The sequence below is a fragment of the Hippichthys cyanospilos genome, chromosome 16, assembly GCF_059441005.1.
Source record: "Hippichthys cyanospilos isolate Australia breed blue-spotted pipefish chromosome 16, RoL_Hcya_1.0, whole genome shotgun sequence".
NCBI classification, from domain to species: domain Eukaryota; kingdom Metazoa; phylum Chordata; class Actinopteri; order Syngnathiformes; family Syngnathidae; genus Hippichthys; species Hippichthys cyanospilos.
The window spans coordinates 11,593,406-11,611,266 of record NC_142384.1 but is presented as its reverse complement, the minus strand read 5'-3'; the positions used below and the strand labels follow the sequence as shown (position 1 = coordinate 11,611,266).

Genomic DNA, 17,861 nt, shown 5'->3' with positions numbered 1-17,861 from the left:
AAAGAATGTCAATTAAAAAAATGATTCCAAATAACTGGTACACATTTAATGATCGATCAGCGCAAAATATTGAATAAATTTGCAATTTCAAAAGCACAAACCTTCCATTGTAGCCTATTGTGAAGTTATTAAAACGTGTCAAATGAATAAAATCAACAGAATTTTTTATTTATTTTTTTCTCAAAAAGCATGTAAAAAGAAACATGACAAATGCAAAAAAGAGGCATAGAATGAGGGGCGTTTTAAATGGAATAAAAACTGTTTTGGGGGGGTTGCTTGTAAGGCCTCCTCACACCACAGGTCAAGTGTATGTCACATAAAAAAAAATCACATTGTCAAAAAGAGGCATATATTTCAAAAGATGAGTTCACAAGGAAAAACAAACTTTTAAAACTGTTGTCACTAATCACCTGACCAGACTGACGTTCACAGATGTTGTACCTTGGCAAGTGACAACCAACAGACAAAATAAGACAACATTTTCCACTTACAGTACAATAATTGATTTTAAAGCATTCAATGATTAAAAAGTTATCACAAACATACATATGTAACAGCAGAGTTAGAAGTATTATACATTATTTTGTGGAGGTGTGAGTGGGCCTGCTGGTTGAGTGGAAATGTGGAGTAGTCTGCTTTTGGAAAAGGCATGATCAGGACATGTAGTCATGGTTCAAGGCTTCTATTGAAAAATGCAACTATCAATTTGTTTTACTGGTCACGGCATGCTCGATTCACAGTAATAAAACCAACCGAGTCATTCAAGTGTCAGCCAACTCCCTAAAATGAATTAAGAAAAACACACATTAAAATCCTGTTTAATTGTCGGTCAATCAGAATCAAGACCGAAAATGGAGGCAACTTTGACTAAAAAGGCATTAAAAAAAATCTTAAACTATTCTTCGTCGGACGAGCCAGCGTGTCACCAGCAGGGGGCGCTCAGCACTAGCTGTCACACATGCAGCATGCACTACTCTTTCTAGGGATGGGGCACCACTTCATGAAGGAATAGGTCCATGTACCAACGGGTTAGGGCAGCATCTTTGTTTTATCTATCATTAAATGCTCTTACAATACCACCTTAAACTTTGTGAGTTCGGTGGTGTGCTGTGTGATTTTTCTTTTGTAAATGGCAAACACTAGAAAGGTAAATAGAAAGGATTCTCACATGATTATGATTTAAATGACATGTCACAAATGCTTGGGATGTTTTTGGTGACGGGGCAACTGGTAGCAAGTGGGGGAGGGGGGGGTATTCATAAATCACACACACACAAAACAGCGCTATGTACAGGTAAATTCACAAACAAGCAATCCAAGTGCTTGGAAATTAATTGAAAGATAATTCCGACATTTAAAAAAAGGCCGATCCAGTGGTTAAAATAAGGCTGTCGGGAACCGCTCGTACCAACCACATGCAAGTAAGACAGTCCACACTCCAAAAAAGAATGAGAATGAAGCACGAGGTAACATTACAGTACCCTGTTTGATCCCTGTCAGGCGCTCGGGACTGCTGTAGTTTGTTATTGAAATATTTTTGTATAAAATCCTTGGGTGACACTGCCAATAAAGAGCCTGGGATAGTTAACCTGAGTGTGTACAAAAGCGTGTGCCTGCTGACGTGATTTTAATGGGTGCAAATCATTCATAACAATAATAAGGAATAAAACAATTTACAGCACGGTAACATTTGTCCCTCGCAATAGCCAAGACGACTTTTGGTCACAATCAACTTGCTGGGAATAAAAACTGAAGAACAAAACTGAGGTTTTAGTTATGGCCAATTGGGGGGGAGGGGTCTATAAGGTGATGATGTCACCATTTTTTTTGTCTGTTTTCACGCGGTCTTGGTTATGTTTTCTGTCTCCTTGGCAGCCCAGCGCTCTTTGTGCTGCTTGCGTCCAAAGCCCTCATCATAATTGCCTTTGCTCTTGAACAGCTGCTTGAAGTGAGGCTTGCAGTAGAATTCACCTTGCAGAGCGGCAAAGCTTCCCAGGCTGCGGGTAGAAGAAAGACCAATCACAACCAGTCCCTTAGTATAGGATGCATCCCATCCTTTTTCCCTAATGATGGGTCCCTAGAAGTAAGCATCGAGATGAAGCAGATGGGATCTATTCAACCTTTCCTGTAATAGATCGCAAACATTCTCCCCGCCCAAAAAACCCAAAACAAAATAAGGACAAGTTTGCGTACTTCAAGCTGTTTGATGCCAGTCTCAGTTGACTGTAAAAATAAAAACTTACATGCTGTGCTGTGTGCAGTATTAAATCAAACCAAGCAAATTTGTCGGATGAAAGGTTGGTAGCTAATGTGAATATGTTGTAAACATCTTTGAGATTCGGTTTAAAAATCAGGGTAATCTTGAAGGTGCATGAAGGCACTTCAGTCAGAATGTGAAATTTTAACAGGGTTCTATAACAACCATTCTTTTTAAATTAAGAACAAGTTAATTGGAACTAATTGTCTTATTGCCTGAAATAATGTAGATGCCATTACAGTCTTTTATAGTTGCTAAAATAAATGCCTAGCAATACCACAACAAATGCAGTTTGAATGTTTAAAAAAGCAGCCATGGATGGCACAGAACTGTTTAAATGAAAAGGTTTGCAAAAGTATTCATGTTTCATCAACACGTGTTACAGTATATGTACGCGGCATTTTTTTTATTTTCAAAATAAGAACAAATCAAATGTAACATGAATCAATCATTGTTAAATTATGTTATATTGATTCCTTTGCAAAACTTGGTATACCTGTATTTTGTTACGTTTTATATGGATGCACTGTCATAAGAGACAATTAGTTCAAGGGGTACATAGCTGAAAAAGAAATACTTCACAGGGGGTACATTCTTTAAAAAAGGTGGGTGGGGTAAAACCAAAATCAGTTTTTTTGCGGGGTTAAAAAAAAAATAGTATTAAAAGGTGGTATGAATATATCATTCTGGCATGTAGCTACCTGAGCTTGGTGTTGCAGTGCTTGCAGCAGAAGCACGTGGAGTGAAAGACCTGGTTGTCAGCCACAAGCCGCTCCATGGGGTAGACTGTCTTCTCGCAGGACGAGCACACCTCCCTTTGTGTCTTGAAGCTGAACGACTGAGGACACAGAACCACATGAGGATGTTATGCAGTGGAGCGAACGCTGGTCCGAACGATCTTTCTCTTGCAAGAAATGAACCAGAAACACAATTGTTTAGATACTAAGAACAGAGCACTCCAAAATAACCTTGGGTAATGTGTCACATGCTGCTTCACAAAGTCTAAAGATGACATGTTTATTTGATACCATGGAGCAGGTTGTGCTTGTCCTCGGAGGCCAAGGAGAATCAAAGTGGGACAAGAGTAAATACCCGCCGGCCTTAACTTGTTTGATTAAATTGGTTTTATTACGTAACCTCATTTAGTCCACGCAGCCTTGGCTGTGAGCACTAGTAGAACACTGAGTAGAATGAACCCAATCTCACCCCACAGTCATTTTCAGTTTACTCAATTGGGGGGTTTCAGTACAAAAAAGGTCACACTAAACTTGTTTACCTTGGACCGCTGGACTGGTTTCTCCTCAGTGTTTCTGTTTTCCTGCAAAGGAATCGAAAAGACACACATCAGTTCAAGCACAAATATCTTCCCATGATGTCCTTATTACTTTTAATAACTTGGCTAACCCGTCATTGCCCTCCCGTCTCTGATAGTCATGTGATACGCACAGGAAACCATTGATGCAACTAGACCTAAAGGACATGCGATGTATTTATAAAGTGGTGAAACGTGCACAGTGACTTTGTTTCCGCTGTTCTCACTCCTTTTAGACATAACAATCACGAGGGAAAAACGTCGGCTTTGACAGGCCGCGTGAAAGGGTGTATAGATTTCACTCACTTGGCAAGTGACACCTTACCTCTAGAGTACAACTGCAGTCTAGCTAATGAGGTCTTAGGTGTTACGTCACTGCACTTTGGGGAAGGTTCAGCCAAAGAAAAGCCAGACGAGGTTAAGTAGTGGCAAATAGCACAAACGCATGCTACATGCTACGTCGTCGCTAACAGGATGGTTTAACAAGAGGCACATTCACACAGAATTCCATGCAGAAAAGCCAAGAGCTGTGTTAAAAGAACAGGCGCCTGCATTTGGGTTTGCAGAAGAGAAAAATCCACAGCACAAATATAAAAAATATGTACATTTCTAAGACTGGTGTGCCAGATCCTAAATGTTAGCAAGACAGGAATCTGAGAAGATAAAGTGCCAAATAAGCTTTTACCTCTTTGCCCTATATTTAGGTAATAATTCTACTGAGAAGTGATCAAATTTGAACTTGCTATCAGTTGATATCATATAGAAAGGAAACATACTTGACATGAGCAAGTCAGATTTAGAAAAAATCTACACCCTTTCCAGTATATTCAAGGGGATAATTCTAATTAATTAAGTGATAAGATGTTAGCATACTAGCAGTTGGAATGCTAATATGTAGCCTGTAGAAAGAAACATTTGCCTTCAAGTGACAACGCGCCTTATTTGGTAGGAGTCAGCGTGCTAGATTGTGTTTCCTTATATGCACATGCAAGGCGTAGAAACATTGCAGGAAGTGGTTACGACAAGCCTCTTCCTTGGGCTACAGTCTCGGCTACGGTGCTGGCTCAGCCAATAAATTAGGGACCACAAAGCAGCCGCTGGTGGACGCCATTGAGGGGAGGGTGAATAGAAATAAAGCAGCTTTTTGTCCCATAGAACAAGGAACACTTTCATAGCAGGCTGGCAGCCACTCTGTAGAATGCACATTACTGCCATGTACAGGACTGGAGTGGAATGACAGCACTCTTCAGGATTTTTCATTCAGATGAACATGTTTTGGCTTGATTGGCCATTTTTAATTTTTCTGCCTGCAGGATAGTCATATAATTTACCTTAATGATGCAACTTCTAATGGAAGACTTTTAATTACTTTTTTAAGAACTTTGCAATAATAAATGCTAAGCTTAGATTTTTTTTTTACTTTAAATGACTATTATTAATGCCATCCCAAAACAAATTACAAAATAACCCTAACCCTATAAGGGCATATTCAAGGCTGTTCAAATAAATAAAAGAACTAAAGCTGTCGGGAATATAAGCCATGTTAATCAAATACAAAACATTTTACATTTTAAACATGACATCGGTCAAATTTCACTGATTAAAAGTAAGACTTTTTGAAAAGCTGTCTATAATTAAAGGACAATTATTGCCCAACAGCCATGATTATCAGTTACCCCCGTACCTTGAGCACAGGTGATGTCATTTTCATTTCATTTCATTTGGCTTAGTTAAAACTTCTTTTTCATGTATTCAACTGGCAGTGAATGAGTTAACTTATTCATATCTAACTTATAGTCTTCAATGGCAGTGAAGGGCTTAAAGGTAACAAATTTGATTTGCCAGGGTATTGGTGTATTGTCTGCGCATGTCAGTACAATTAATGGAAAGGTGACTGCAGAAGAAGACATGCAGCCTGTGTTTGACTGTGGAATTCCATCACAGCCTCAACATGTACAGGCCCAGTCAGCTATGCGGCAACACGTAGAAACAACAGCGCCAATGGTATGAAGCTAAAAACACAGCCACAAAAAATGTTAAATGTATAGTTGCATTCCTCTGACGGGTCATTTAACAGTCTTGCAGTAAATTCACATCTTCTCTCCTTCTTCCCCTTTACTACTTCACAACATCCTGCATGTCCCCAGAAGAGTGATGCGGCATTTTTTTTGCAGAAGCAACTTCCTGTCTGGGGAGCCTGCCAAAGTTCAGATAGAACTTCAGCCAAGCGTGCAGCTCTGTTGACGCGCGAGGCTATTTTTACACTGAAGATAATAGTTATGCAAACCTACTGTACTCCTGATTAAAACATTTTATGACAATTGAGGACAAAACAGCGATGCGATTGTTGAAGCTACCATCTGGCCTCTGAAAAGCGGCTCGTGTTTAACACGTGCAGGAATATTTCACAACTGAAACAGAATAATTCTTTAATTCTTTAATTTAACAAACGACGCTGGCTTAAATGTACTTTATCAACGAGAAAATTTATTCCATAGACCAAATTTAAAGAGGAGGGATTTGGAGGAGGAAAGTAGCGTGCTGCTAAGCACCGTTTAAATCCATCCAGCCATCCATTTTCTATAGCCGCTTATCCTCGGAAGGGTCGCAGACAGTTTAAACAAGTTAAAAAAATGTTAAGAAAAATGTATAAATGTCATTCATAATTCAGTGGAAATGTATTACTGTATTTGATCTTTATTTGTAATTATTTTTCACCAAGCAAAAATTATAATACAATCTATTATAATACATGGGCAGCATGGTGAAACAGTGCTGGCATGTCCGCCAAACAGTTCAGGCCCAGAGTTCAAATCCGCCTGGCACCGGCCTTCCTGTGTGGAGTTTGCATGTTCTCCCCGGGCCTGTGTGGCCTCTCCAGCTTCCTCCCACACTCCAAAAACATGCATGGCAGGGTAACTGAACTGACTAAATTGTCCCTAGGTGTGATTGGTTGCATGAGAATGAGCATGTTTAGAATAGTGGGGCTACATAGAACATATTGTAAAAAAAAAAAAAAATGGGGGTTGACATTAATTTAAATAAAGAATAATAATTTGTATCTTAACTTGCTGAATCACAGCACATCTTGACTTGTTCACACATGACAGATGTGAGAGCACGTATGTAGCTTTTTGTCATTCAACGTCCTTCCCCTCATTTGCCTGCAGCTATGTAGTAGATCAAATAGCAACATATGGCACCCACAGCACGCTTTACAAATCCGTGTGTCTTTTCCCTTAATTGTCTGTGTACAGTGACACAATGTATGCCATTCGCTCTCTAACCAAGAAAGAAAAAAAAAAAAACGCCATACATAGACAAGTGACCTGCCACTGTCACCATATGTGTGATATAACTCCTATCTCCTCAATTTGTCCACAATGTTTTTTTTAGCCATCGACTGGAAAAAAGTGATTTCCCTCAAAATTCGAAACACGACACCCCATAAAGAAAACTTTTAAGCTTGTGTAATGACTGCAAAAGTATTAAAAACAGAAACAAAGCAAAAATTTAAAAAAACATACATAACAGTATAAACAACCTTCGCTCAATAACGCAATTAATGCCTCGGGTCTTTTAGAGCATGAAGCCACAAGCATGGCACACCCATTGGACAGTTCAATTTTCAACTTCATTGCTAATGCTGGAAATACTTCAACTCAACACAAATACCAAAGTGACACTTGTGTTTACTGGCATTTTTCATAAGCTGAACTCAAAATGTTATCCCACTTGTTTTTCTGTTGCTCGCATGAAATTGTATTTAATCTGTGTTTTAAGCATTTGATGAAAGCATTTTGGTGTCTTGAAATCTAAAGGAGTCTTTTTTATACCTGATTAAATAAATATTTGATTTTATGAAGAAAATCCAAAATGTTTCTTATATATTCATATTCCCCCGTCTGCTGCTATGTCAATCGACTTTGGCCAGGTCCTTCAGAATCACTGGTCCACAAGGTATTAACAATAGGACTGTTTCTGTAGCCAGTCAGATTTCAAAATGGTCAACATTTTCGTGTCCTCCGATTGGCTGGTCAAAGCTAACCAAGTTTAACTAGCAAAACGCGTTTGAAGCATCTGCGTACAATACAGTTGATAATTGGAATACATGGTGAGCATGGTGTATTTTTTTTATTTGAATAATTTAAATTGTGCATTGATTTTCAAGCACAAGAGGAAGTTCACAACAGCGCGGACTTATGTTTCTGATCAAATTACTGGAAACAAGCGTTCCAGTTGAACCACACTCATACGCACAACCACAATAATTAGTGTATAATTAAATGACAAAGTGTCAATCAATCTTCAGCACTTGTTGGAGCCAGTGCAAGTGTGGTTGATGTTGTTAAGTCGTGTATTGCACTGCGCCGTTTTGTTTACGTTGTGCAATGTAAAGACAAGCGGGTCAGATTGTTACAACACATCTGCTTACATTGTGTGTGAAACTGGTATTACAACAAACACTGGATACATTGGAGACGACACAATGTCATTTCCTAAACAGTGTTGACAGGGAGAAGACGATTCGTCTTATTTATACGAATATTGAGAATAAATGCACAATTTATAGGAGGTTAAAAATCGCCTTTGAGGATGTTTTTTTTTTTTTTAATTAGCCGCCAAATTAGCCAACGTCAATGATGGAATCAAAATTAATCGTTTTGTACATCTTTTAACGTTTGTAACTGTCTGAGGAAAGATATTTTTTTTAATTTTGCAAAATAAACGGTTAGCATCGAGCATCTCCCCCTCCCGACTCGGACATCATCGCCTCACCTCTGCCGAGCATAAAGGCAGCGAGGCGAGGGAGGGGAGCGAGCGCCGTGTGCGGGCCGGGCCGAGCACTCACCATCTGGGCGTCTTGCAGTGGAGGCTCTCACCGGTAAGTGTGGTCTCGATTCGGCACCCGGTGGCTTTTTGTGTAGGGCGATGCCGGTTGAAAGTGTGAGTCGGTCTTCCTCTCTCGGCGTTCAATAGCCAGCCTTTATTCACCCTCTCTCCACTAGCAGGACGTCGCACGCGATTGGCTGAATTCCCCATAAGAGGCGTTGATGGAAATCCGACAACTCAAACGTCATATGGCTTTAGTTGCCTTATAACTCAAAATGCATGGTAATATTTATTTCTCATAATCATACATAATATGTCTTCGTGCACCTTTATACATATACTTTATATTAAAGTCTTTACTGATTTCGATCGTTTTTTTTCTATGGCTGCTGAAATTGATGATGTCAAACTCATCCGAAACATTCGACTTTCCTGGTTTTGGCAAACACACCGTAATGCTGTGCCTTGTGATAGGTAGCAGGGTTTGGGATTCGAATAATCGATCTTTAAACACGTATGGTGCGGTAACACAAGACTGACTACAATAATATTCCCATCTTTTCTAAAAATGACCAATATTTAATCATGTATTGGTGTACTGTACTATCATAACTTATAAAAAAAAAAATATTTCAGACTGAAACAGTTCTATCAAACCTATTTTTGTAGGCATGAAGACTAATGGAAATGTGGGATTTGAGTAACAAATGTGGCCTTTAAACACATTTAACTATCCCAAAGCGCCACAATTTTCTTTCATTTCATAGTTAATTTAATAGTCATATTTGTCTAACTTCTACTTCACCAGGATTATTAGAGATTAATTTTTACAAGCAATAGCTACAATATGTTAAACCATCTAATTACAATTGAACTCATATGGGTCACTGGGTGAGCGCAAAGGAGTGGGTACACTGGAGTCAAAATTATTTGTGGTTACGCAAATCAAAGAATAGCCATAAAAAGGTAGGGGAATGCTCTCAAATGTTTTTAATAATCAAAACTTTATATTCTTGTGTGAATGAACACAGACAAATGAAAAGCATACAGAAGAGACTCATGCCAGGGAAGGCACATTCTTCACTACGACTCAAATACAAGAAAAAGAACAACATATTTGATATCAGTTTTTCTCCTCAACAAAGAGGAAAAAAAGTTAGCTTACAAAAATGAAGAAAACACAACAGTCCAGTTTGTAAGCAGGGGGAACCCAACAGAAACTAACCTGAATAATGCATGGCATGGGGGAAAATATTCTGGGAACAATAGAGATAAAACATGGGACCATACTGTTGATTTTGTACAGCTCCGAAAAATGAGCTCGCTGCAACATTTTCAGTTTCTGCCACTTGCTATTTTGTTTATTCCCTGCCATGACGGCCATGAAAGTTATCCCAAATTGTTTTTTCTTTTTTACCATTTTCATTTGTTCACTTCTATACACTACTCACAACATACAGTACCTCCGAAATTTGAAACTAGTATTATCATTTAGAGAATTTATTTGCAGAAAAGGAAACATAGTCATAACGCTCACAACAGTTCAGTGTATTTATTTTCAGAGCTGAATGGTGGCCACAGTTAAACATTTTCCCCTTTTCCATGTCATGTCAGGGGTTCCATACTATTGCTGATGCTGCTGAAAAAGCGGTCATGAAGGGTTCCTGACAATGGATTCATTTTTTTTGCAACAATTTCACCCTTAGTTGTCCCACCTGCTCTTTCTACGTTTGGGCGGCTCAGGTACGGCAAAGCTGTCATCTCCTTTGTCCCTCTCGCTCCTCCTTTCCTCCTTATCTCGTCTACGTTCATCCCCGTTACGGCTCTCGCTGTGGTGTCCGCCACGGTCCCTTTCTCGGTCACGTTCGCCGCGTTCACGTGAAGGTGTGGGGACACTGCTCTGTGCGGCGGACACGGTGCTTAGGGTGCCCGCGCTGGCGAACCTCGGCATGGCAAAGGAGGCGGCGACGGCCTGGGCTCGCTCTGCGCCGGTGGGTGACTCTGTGGGAACCGAACTCAAGCTGCCGGCGCTGGTCCAGCCAGATGAGCTATTTGACTTGGTGCTGAGCTTGGGTGGGTTGCCAGATGCAGCCACAAAGTGACTCTTGTACTGCGCCTAGCAAGATCAAATCAATGACAAATTGTGTGTGCAGAAGGAGAAGTCTCACATGCACATGTGTCAAACTCAAGGCCTGCTGGACAGATGCAATCATTCCTGATGATTGCCACCATATTTCCTTGACTTTAGTTTAAAACCGGTTATCCATCATAAAAATGCTAGCCATTGTCATAGCAGTTCTGCAATTCAGATTAGATGTGACAAAGACCCATTTTTACTGGGCTGGCAGAATGAGTTAAACATACACTCAAAGGCCTCTATTAGGATTTAAAAAAACAAAAACAAAAAAAAAAACATGTTCGACAGCATAAATGAAAAAGATTCACTGCACCTGGAAGGCTTGTCTCATGGCAGATATGCGGTCACCCATGGCCCCACTGCTGGGCTTGTTGAAACCCTCCATGCTGGACAAGGAAGACACCACACTGCTAGTGCTGCTACGATCCTGCAAAATCAACAAATGCCGAACACACCAACAATTACGGGATGATGGCTTGTGGAGAAAGTCCCGTCTCTAATCTAACCCCCCAAAAATGTAACTTAAACCCTATGGAGTGGACTATATGTGTTTGTTTCTTCATGATGCATTTTTCAAATTGTGTGACTCATACTGCTGAGTGAATTATAGTTGGAAAAACAATACATAAAAACTCACAGGATCAGCGCCCAATCCCGGTCTTTCTTTGTAACCGAGTCCTCCTCCACCAATGTTCAGCTTCTTTCCTTGACCACCTTTGAATCTGGACTTCCTAAACCACGGATTCTAAAATAAAAAAAGGAGCACACTGTAAAACCATTAAGTTAGGTCCAAAAGTAGTCCTATGCATTAGCTTCAATGTAAGCAGTCATAAAAATAAAGTTTAGAGTTCTTTTTTTGTAAAACAAATTTACTCACCAATGATTATTTTTTCTTCATTTAGAAAAAAAAACCCTACCCAGAGTTTGATTTCAAATACATCATGGTAACAAAATGTTTGGCCAGAAATATTTGAAATAAGCCATTACTTGTGGTTTACCTGTAGCGCCAAATCCATCAGATCTTTAGAGACGCTCTGATTGGCGCCCTCTAAGTTGCGCACCAGGTCCCCAGCAAAGGAGGTGTCCTTGCTGGTCAGTAAGGTGTAAGCCACGCCCTTCTCGCCAGCTCTACCGGTCCTGCCAATGCGGTGCGTGTGCGTGTCAATGTCTCGCGCCACATCGTAGTTGACCACCGTGCGGATGGATGGGATGTCCAGACCGCGGGCTGGAAAGGGAAATAATGAAAGGCTGTGTTTGGTCAAGTATTATATAAAAAAAAAAAAAACAAAAACAAATGATGCCTGCCTAACTGAACAGGGAAAAAGAAAACAAAGGCAAAAGCGATACACTTTAGTCCACTAGGTGGCGGTAAGGTGAACTAATAGTTCCTTGACCCTGTTGCCGCAAGATTGCACCAAAGCAACAATTTCGTCATTTTACTTTTCTCAATGTAACCAACTCACCAGCAACGTCGGTGGCCACCAGGACGGGCAGGTTTTTCTTCTTGAAGTCACTGATGACCTTGTTCCTCTCACTCTGGTCCATGTCACCATGCAGCAAGCCCAGGCTATATCCCTCCTGCGTCAGGTTAGTGGCCAGCTCCTCTGAATTGGCCTTCTTGGTGACGAAGATCAGCACCGAACCACTGGATGTGAACTCCACCAGGCGCCGCGTCAGCCAGTTCCACTTGTCTGCGCCACTAGGCAATATTTCCACCACTTGCGTAATGTCCTCATTAGCCTAAAAGAGAAAGAGAAAAAAAAAAAACAACCTTTGATCCATTGATCACACATTAGGAATCCAAACCCCAACCCTGCTGCAATAAGTATAATAAATCAATTTAATAAAGATAAATATTCTGATTATGAATAGATGGCGATGATGAGGCACCTCTCCGATGTCTCCCTGCACCACGCGGATAGGATCCATCAGGATGTCCCTGGCCAGCCTCTCAATCTTTTTCCGGAACGTGGCGCTGAACAGAAGTGCTGTGGCGGGAATTGTATTCATTACGCTTGCAGAAAAAATTAATCATGAGTGAGTAATAAAAAGCACTTACTCTGTCTTTCTGGACGCACGTGGCTGGCAATGGATCGAACTTGATACTCTGGGAATAAAAAAAAACAAACAAAAAAAAAACATGGCTTTTGGGTTTACCTTTTTTTTTTTTTTTTTTTTAATAATTCACTGACAACCCATTTGAAATGGACCCATGTCTATAGAGGGCAATGGCAGAGAATGAGTTAATGCAATTTGTATTATAATTCAAACTCACCAAAGCCCATATCAAACATGCGGTCTGCCTCATCAAAAACAAGGTACGTCACTCTCTGCAGGGACGTGGCTTTCTTTTTAACGTGGTCGATCAAACGACCCTACGAAAAAACACACATCATATCAATTTGTTGCACTTTGTTTAGTGTAGCGGTTTGAGCGAGGGTTGTATTCTTTTACCGGTGTGCACACCACAATCTCGGCACCTTCCTGTAGAGCTTTGGCCTGCTCCCACATGCTGCCTCCTCCGTACACTGCCACTGAGCGCAGAGCGTAAGCTTTGCCAAAGCGCTTGCATTCAGCGTGGATCTACAAAAGGAAGTTAAAAACCCAATTATTACTTGAAACCCTAAACCTGGTTTAAACCCCTTATCTGCAGAACAAAACTTGGGTTGAAACCCTAACCTTTGCTTGATTTGCTAACCCTGTCTTGAAATCCTAACATATGCCTGATAAGGTTAGGGTCAGACAAATTGAATCAAATGATATGAGCTTGAACTTGAAATCCTAATTTGCAGCTTTATTTCAGAGTTGCAAACTGAATGTAAAACCCTAACCCTGCCGTACCTGCTGACAGAGTTCTCTGGTGGGGCACACGATGACGCCGATGGGCCCATCCCCTGGCTCCAGCTCCTTCTGGTCCATGATGTGCACCAACATGGGCCAGATAAATGCCGCCGTTTTGCCACTGCCAGTTTTTGCAATACCGATCATGTCACGTCCCGACAGAGCAATTGGTACACCCTACAGACAAACCCAGAAAATGATGGATCCAACAAATTTTTCCATCATGACATACAGTGAACCCACAGGATATGTTTTTTTTCACATTACGAAGTGGAATTCAACGTTTTTTGTTCCCTCTTCACGGCATTTTGTCTGGTTTTGGTCGGCGTCACTAAGATGCTGATCTGCTATTAGTTGGCGTCACGGCGTCACGAAGATGCCAATATCCTAAAGACTTGATCTTGTGTGAGTGCTTACAATATCATATTTATTGTGCATTTTAGTGCTTAATTCAAAGTTTAATTGGTTGGCCATGGGTCCCAAGATTGCTAATGATTTTAAAGGGAGAAGTAAGAAGATGATTAGTATGGAAATTAAGCTGGGAGATAATCAAGAAATACAAAGAAGGCTAGGCTAACCTCGCTAGGGAATATGGCCATAACTAGCTCAAGTCACGTCACTCCAAAGGTAAATCTAATTTTTCCTTAAATACTCTTCTTGAGGATGTTATTTAATTATATACATATATTATATTTAAGTAGCACTTAATATACTATTTTGTTACTCTTCTTTAATATGTATATACAATTTTGATCTTTTTTACCAGGGGTTTTATACGCATTAGCTAATAACTATAGGTTTCGATTGCCTGCCATATGACGATTTCGCCTTTCGCTCCCAACTCCAGAATGGATTCATTTTGTATGGCGGGGGTCCACTGTACATTTGAGTCTATACCTGACACTGGATGGGAGTAGGCTGAGTATATTCGGACTTGCGGATCTGATGCATCAGCTGCTCGTCAAAGCTGAAGTGGGCAAAGCTGGTACATGGTTTAGGCGGTGCGGCGCCAGATACCTGAAGACATTAAAAATCAGGATTACCACTTCTAGAAACGACATTTGCAGTTTATGACCAGTCATGAATTCAGACTTACCCGCAAGTTGAGCTTTTGCCGTAGTTCTACCACCTGAGTTCCGGTCAGGCTGCTCAGCTCCTCATGCTCATTGTAGAAGTTTTTCTCAAATGGTGGGTAATCAATCTATGGAGAGGCAGCAGTTTTATTTTCATAAAAATTATGTAATTATTACATTTAGGTTAATACTTACCACGTATCACAGTACAATCTTAAATAAAACTTTAGTGTGCCGTACCTCTGAGTGGTCAATAGGAGGCAGGGGCATAATGATTTTCTTGGTGACGGGGGCAATAGGGTTGCCATCACTGTCGTAGTCCACAAGTTCCTCCTCCTCCTCCTGTGTCAGGCCAGCGGTGGGGTTCTCGGCCATGTAGCGGAAGTAGGCCTCCTGCAGAAAGCACAACAACGCATGTCTAGAACGGAACTCTGTTAATATATTGCACTGATTCTTCTGAGCTAAATCAACACTTAACATGCTTTGTTGTCTGCACAAAACAAACAAAAAAGAAGAAGAAACATGAAGAATATTCAAAACAACCTATATGGTGCCTGTATACCAAATGGGGAGGGGAGGTGTTTTCTCGACAAAGAGATGCAATCAAATGGTTCAAGTATTGTGAAGGTCTCGCTACTCACTTGTTCATCTTCTTCTTCAATGTCATCACGAATACCCCTGAAATGACAAGTGGAGAAAAAAAAACTTCCCTGCGGCTCGTTCATACACCCAAAACAGACCCCCAACACACCTGTGTGAGCTCGTGGCTGGCTGTGCTTACCTGACTGCATGCTAACTACTGTACAAAAGGAGTCTTAGGGCCACGCTGGAAATTAGTGGATTATGAAAATTAATGTTGCATTTATGGAAAAATGTTGTAACGCTTAAAAGAAAAAATGGACAAAAAAGAAACAAGGTTATGAGTATCATATGGTAATGTTATAATAAAATGTATATTGATTAAACTGTTTATTCTTTAATTTTATGACAATTAAGTTGCGACTATGACAAGTCAGTTGAAACTAAGGGTGTCCTGATTCTATATTAATATTGGATATCCGTTCGATAGCAGACAAAAAATATTATCGGATTATATCGATTGACAACTAAAATCTCTAATGTTATCACTTACTGTATAGACAGAAAAATGTAGTGTTGTAATGAGAATTGAGATGTAAAAACACAATCCAAATTTTACAAGCATTATGTCAAATATTTTGAGTTATTATACTGTAGTGTTGCTAAATGTCACTGATACTCCAAACAAGGCAGTATTTTATATAAATAGTTATAATGTTACAAGAAAGTTATGATCCGAGAATTAGGTCGTAAATTTCTTCATGGGGTCACAGTCAAAAATAATAAGTTCAAAATTTACAACTTTTTGTTAATTTTTGAATAAATTCTAAAAACTTAAATGAATGCTATTATTTTCAGTGTGGCCCTAATGCTCTTCCATACTATAGATGGCAGAAAAAAACCAAAGGAAATGCTGGCATGTCACTTTTTTGTGCTGCTCAACACAACATTCTATTTGAGTTGTGGGCATTTTCCTTCTTGCTAAAGCACGCAATTAAAACACCATAAATGTCATAGAAAACTCAAGATAGTCTTACTTGGCCGACTTTTCCTCGATTTTCCTTATATCCTTTGCCGCTTGGTTCTAGGAGAGAATATATTTCTCAGTTAGACAGGACAAAATAGGGCTGGCCGATATGGTTTTAGAATAAAAAGCAGATCTTGTCTTCACTAAAACCCAGTCGATGATTTTTAACTCCCAGAAAAGAAAGGAAATGACAAAGACTTTATTCTTGAGTAATACTACAAATTGCATTGTATTTGTTGGAAAATTATTGTTCATTATGTCATGCCAACATCAACTCATGATTCATTAATTCAGATGAATAAAATTGATTATCCAACCAGCACACACAGAATGAAAATGAATAGATCTTGACGCTTACCTCAACTACAGCCATAAAGGCGTCAAGGGGATCATCATCATCACTGTCCGAACCGCCGCCGGACTTCATCTGCAGCCGCGTGGGCGAGTTCTCTGCCGGGATGTACGGGAGGTCTGCGTTGCTACTGGACTCCTCTTCATCGTCCTCAAAGTACCTTGTTGGAAAAAGCTTAGCAATTTTATTCGGATCCAAGTTTTTATGTGTGTCTTCTGCTACTTTGGAGTGAAAACTCACGAATTCTCCTCGTCGAAATTGCCTCTTTTGGTACCGATTTTGTAGAAAGAGGGAAGTTGACCCTTCCCGTATCCACTGCCACTTGAGCTCCCGAACGACCCATGAGATTTCTTAGTGAGTGTTGGTTCCTCTTTCTTTCCGCCAGCGAGGGAAAAGCCCCCAAAGCCAAAGCCACGCTTCACACCGGGACCACCTTTGTTCCAATTCATGGCTCTGCAGAGGGGGGAAAAAAATCCCTTAAATTGCCTAATTTATTCAGTTTGCACTAACATGAACATCAACAGATGTCCTTGAATCCCCGTGATTTTTTTCAGTTAAATTACACTTTAATACATTTCTGTTAACGTGTAAATCAAACCTGAGCATTGTTATATTTGTAAATGTTTTAAAAGGACGCCATTTTGACAACCTAGGGCAAGGGTGTCGAAACTGTGGGGGGCCGCTGTCCTGCATGTTGTCAAGGGTTCTTTTCCCGACACACCAGATTCAAAAGATCAGGATCGTTACCAGGATTCTGCTGAAACATGCAGGACACCAGCCCTTGAGGACCGGATTTAGACACCCCTGACCTAGGGCGACCTAATGAAATGTCCAGCGTGTAACCCCGAATGAATGATTCATATACATCAGCCTTCTTTGCTACAGGGGCGTTCTGGAGAAATATTTCGGATTGCACCTCAAGTAATTACAACTCCATCAAAAGATTATACGTTTGCGACGACGTTGAAGATGCCTTCACGGGCGCTCTCCTGAGACTTCAGCGTCGTCATTTACGTGCACAATCAAGCATTACAATTAAGATGTAATGCTTTCTTGAAAAAGGTTCCTCTTAATATGTAAAACTGAACACCCGAAACAAAAACATGCGCCATCCAAACGAGACAAGTAAGAGTACCGCGGACATTTTTTTTCAAACAAAATAATTGTAAGAAGCGGAGTATTACGACAACTTAGCATTAGCATTAGCTTGCTTTACAGGCCACGAACTGAGGCCGTTAATGAGTGTAGTCAGGCTTCTCCATGCAAGTGGCGCTAACACGAAATTTGCATTTCCAAAAATAAAACTTTTTACCGAGCACACATGCCAAAATATTTTTACTTTACCTGTTGGGCGATGTTCCTAAAAGCGCCGTTAAATTGTTTTCTTACAACGGAAGAACAGTTTACATCATCGATCTGCGCCCTGCAATCCCCCCTCCGAGTCCCGAGA

At 40.3% G+C, this 17,861-nt stretch overlaps 2 protein-coding genes across 3 annotated transcripts; both read right to left on the bottom strand.

Annotated features, from left to right (window-relative positions):
- Positions 1 to 31: 31 nt before the first annotated feature.
- limd2 (LIM domain containing 2) lies at positions 32 to 8,594 on the bottom strand. Its single transcript, XM_088436042.1, has 4 exons — positions 8,422 to 8,594; positions 3,534 to 3,575; positions 2,959 to 3,095; positions 32 to 1,997 (listed from the first exon to the last, which is right to left on the bottom strand). The coding sequence occupies exons 1-4, from the start codon at positions 8,422 to 8,424 to the stop codon at positions 1,838 to 1,840; spliced, it is 342 nt and encodes a 113-aa protein (XP_088292168.1). The 5' UTR covers positions 8,425 to 8,594; the 3' UTR covers positions 32 to 1,837.
- A 783-nt stretch (positions 8,595 to 9,377) lies between these two features.
- On the bottom strand, positions 9,378 to 17,853 carry ddx42 (DEAD (Asp-Glu-Ala-Asp) box helicase 42). 2 transcript variants are annotated; one of them, XM_088438018.1, is made up of 18 exons: positions 17,756 to 17,853; positions 16,652 to 16,864; positions 16,418 to 16,571; positions 16,070 to 16,116; positions 15,095 to 15,131; positions 14,694 to 14,846; positions 14,477 to 14,581; positions 14,278 to 14,397; positions 13,381 to 13,557; positions 12,994 to 13,122; positions 12,815 to 12,914; positions 12,599 to 12,646; positions 12,430 to 12,527; positions 12,003 to 12,279; positions 11,538 to 11,764; positions 11,177 to 11,284; positions 10,853 to 10,966; positions 9,378 to 10,518 (listed from the first exon to the last, which is right to left on the bottom strand). In XM_088438018.1, exons 2-18 carry the CDS (start codon positions 16,858 to 16,860, stop codon positions 10,105 to 10,107), a joined length of 2,517 nt encoding a protein of 838 aa, XP_088294144.1. In that variant the 5' UTR covers positions 16,861 to 16,864; positions 17,756 to 17,853; the 3' UTR covers positions 9,378 to 10,104. The 2 variants fall into 2 exon arrangements, with proteins under 2 accessions (XP_088294144.1, XP_088294145.1); XM_088438019.1 differs by lacking the exons at positions 15,095 to 15,131; positions 16,652 to 16,864; positions 17,756 to 17,853 and having other exon boundaries at positions 16,418 to 16,493.
- Between the last annotated feature and the right edge of the window lie 8 nt (positions 17,854 to 17,861).

What these genes read in the sequence shown, in the direction of transcription:
- limd2 (XM_088436042.1), bottom strand. An exon ending in AACCAGTCCAGCGGTCCAAG is followed by an intron (nt 3,096 to 3,533) that starts GTAAACAAGTTT and finishes CTGTGTCCTCAG; the next exon opens with TCGTTCAGCTTCAAGACACA. An exon ending in CACTGCAACACCAAGCTCAG is followed by an intron (nt 1,998 to 2,958) that starts GTAGCTACATGC and finishes TTCTACCCGCAG; the next exon opens with CCTGGGAAGCTTTGCCGCTC.
- ddx42 (XM_088438018.1), bottom strand. Translation starts at nt 16,860, where the DNA reads ATGAATTGGAACAAAGGTGGTCCCGGTGTGAAGCGTGGCTTTGGCTTT. An exon ending in CTACTCCCATCCAGTGTCAG is followed by an intron (nt 13,558 to 14,277) that starts GTATAGACTCAA and finishes GTTTGTCTGTAG; the next exon opens with GGTGTACCAATTGCTCTGTC. An exon ending in CGTGCGTCCAGAAAGACAGA is followed by an intron (nt 12,528 to 12,598) that starts GTAAGTGCTTTT and finishes TTCCCGCCACAG; the next exon opens with CACTTCTGTTCAGCGCCACG.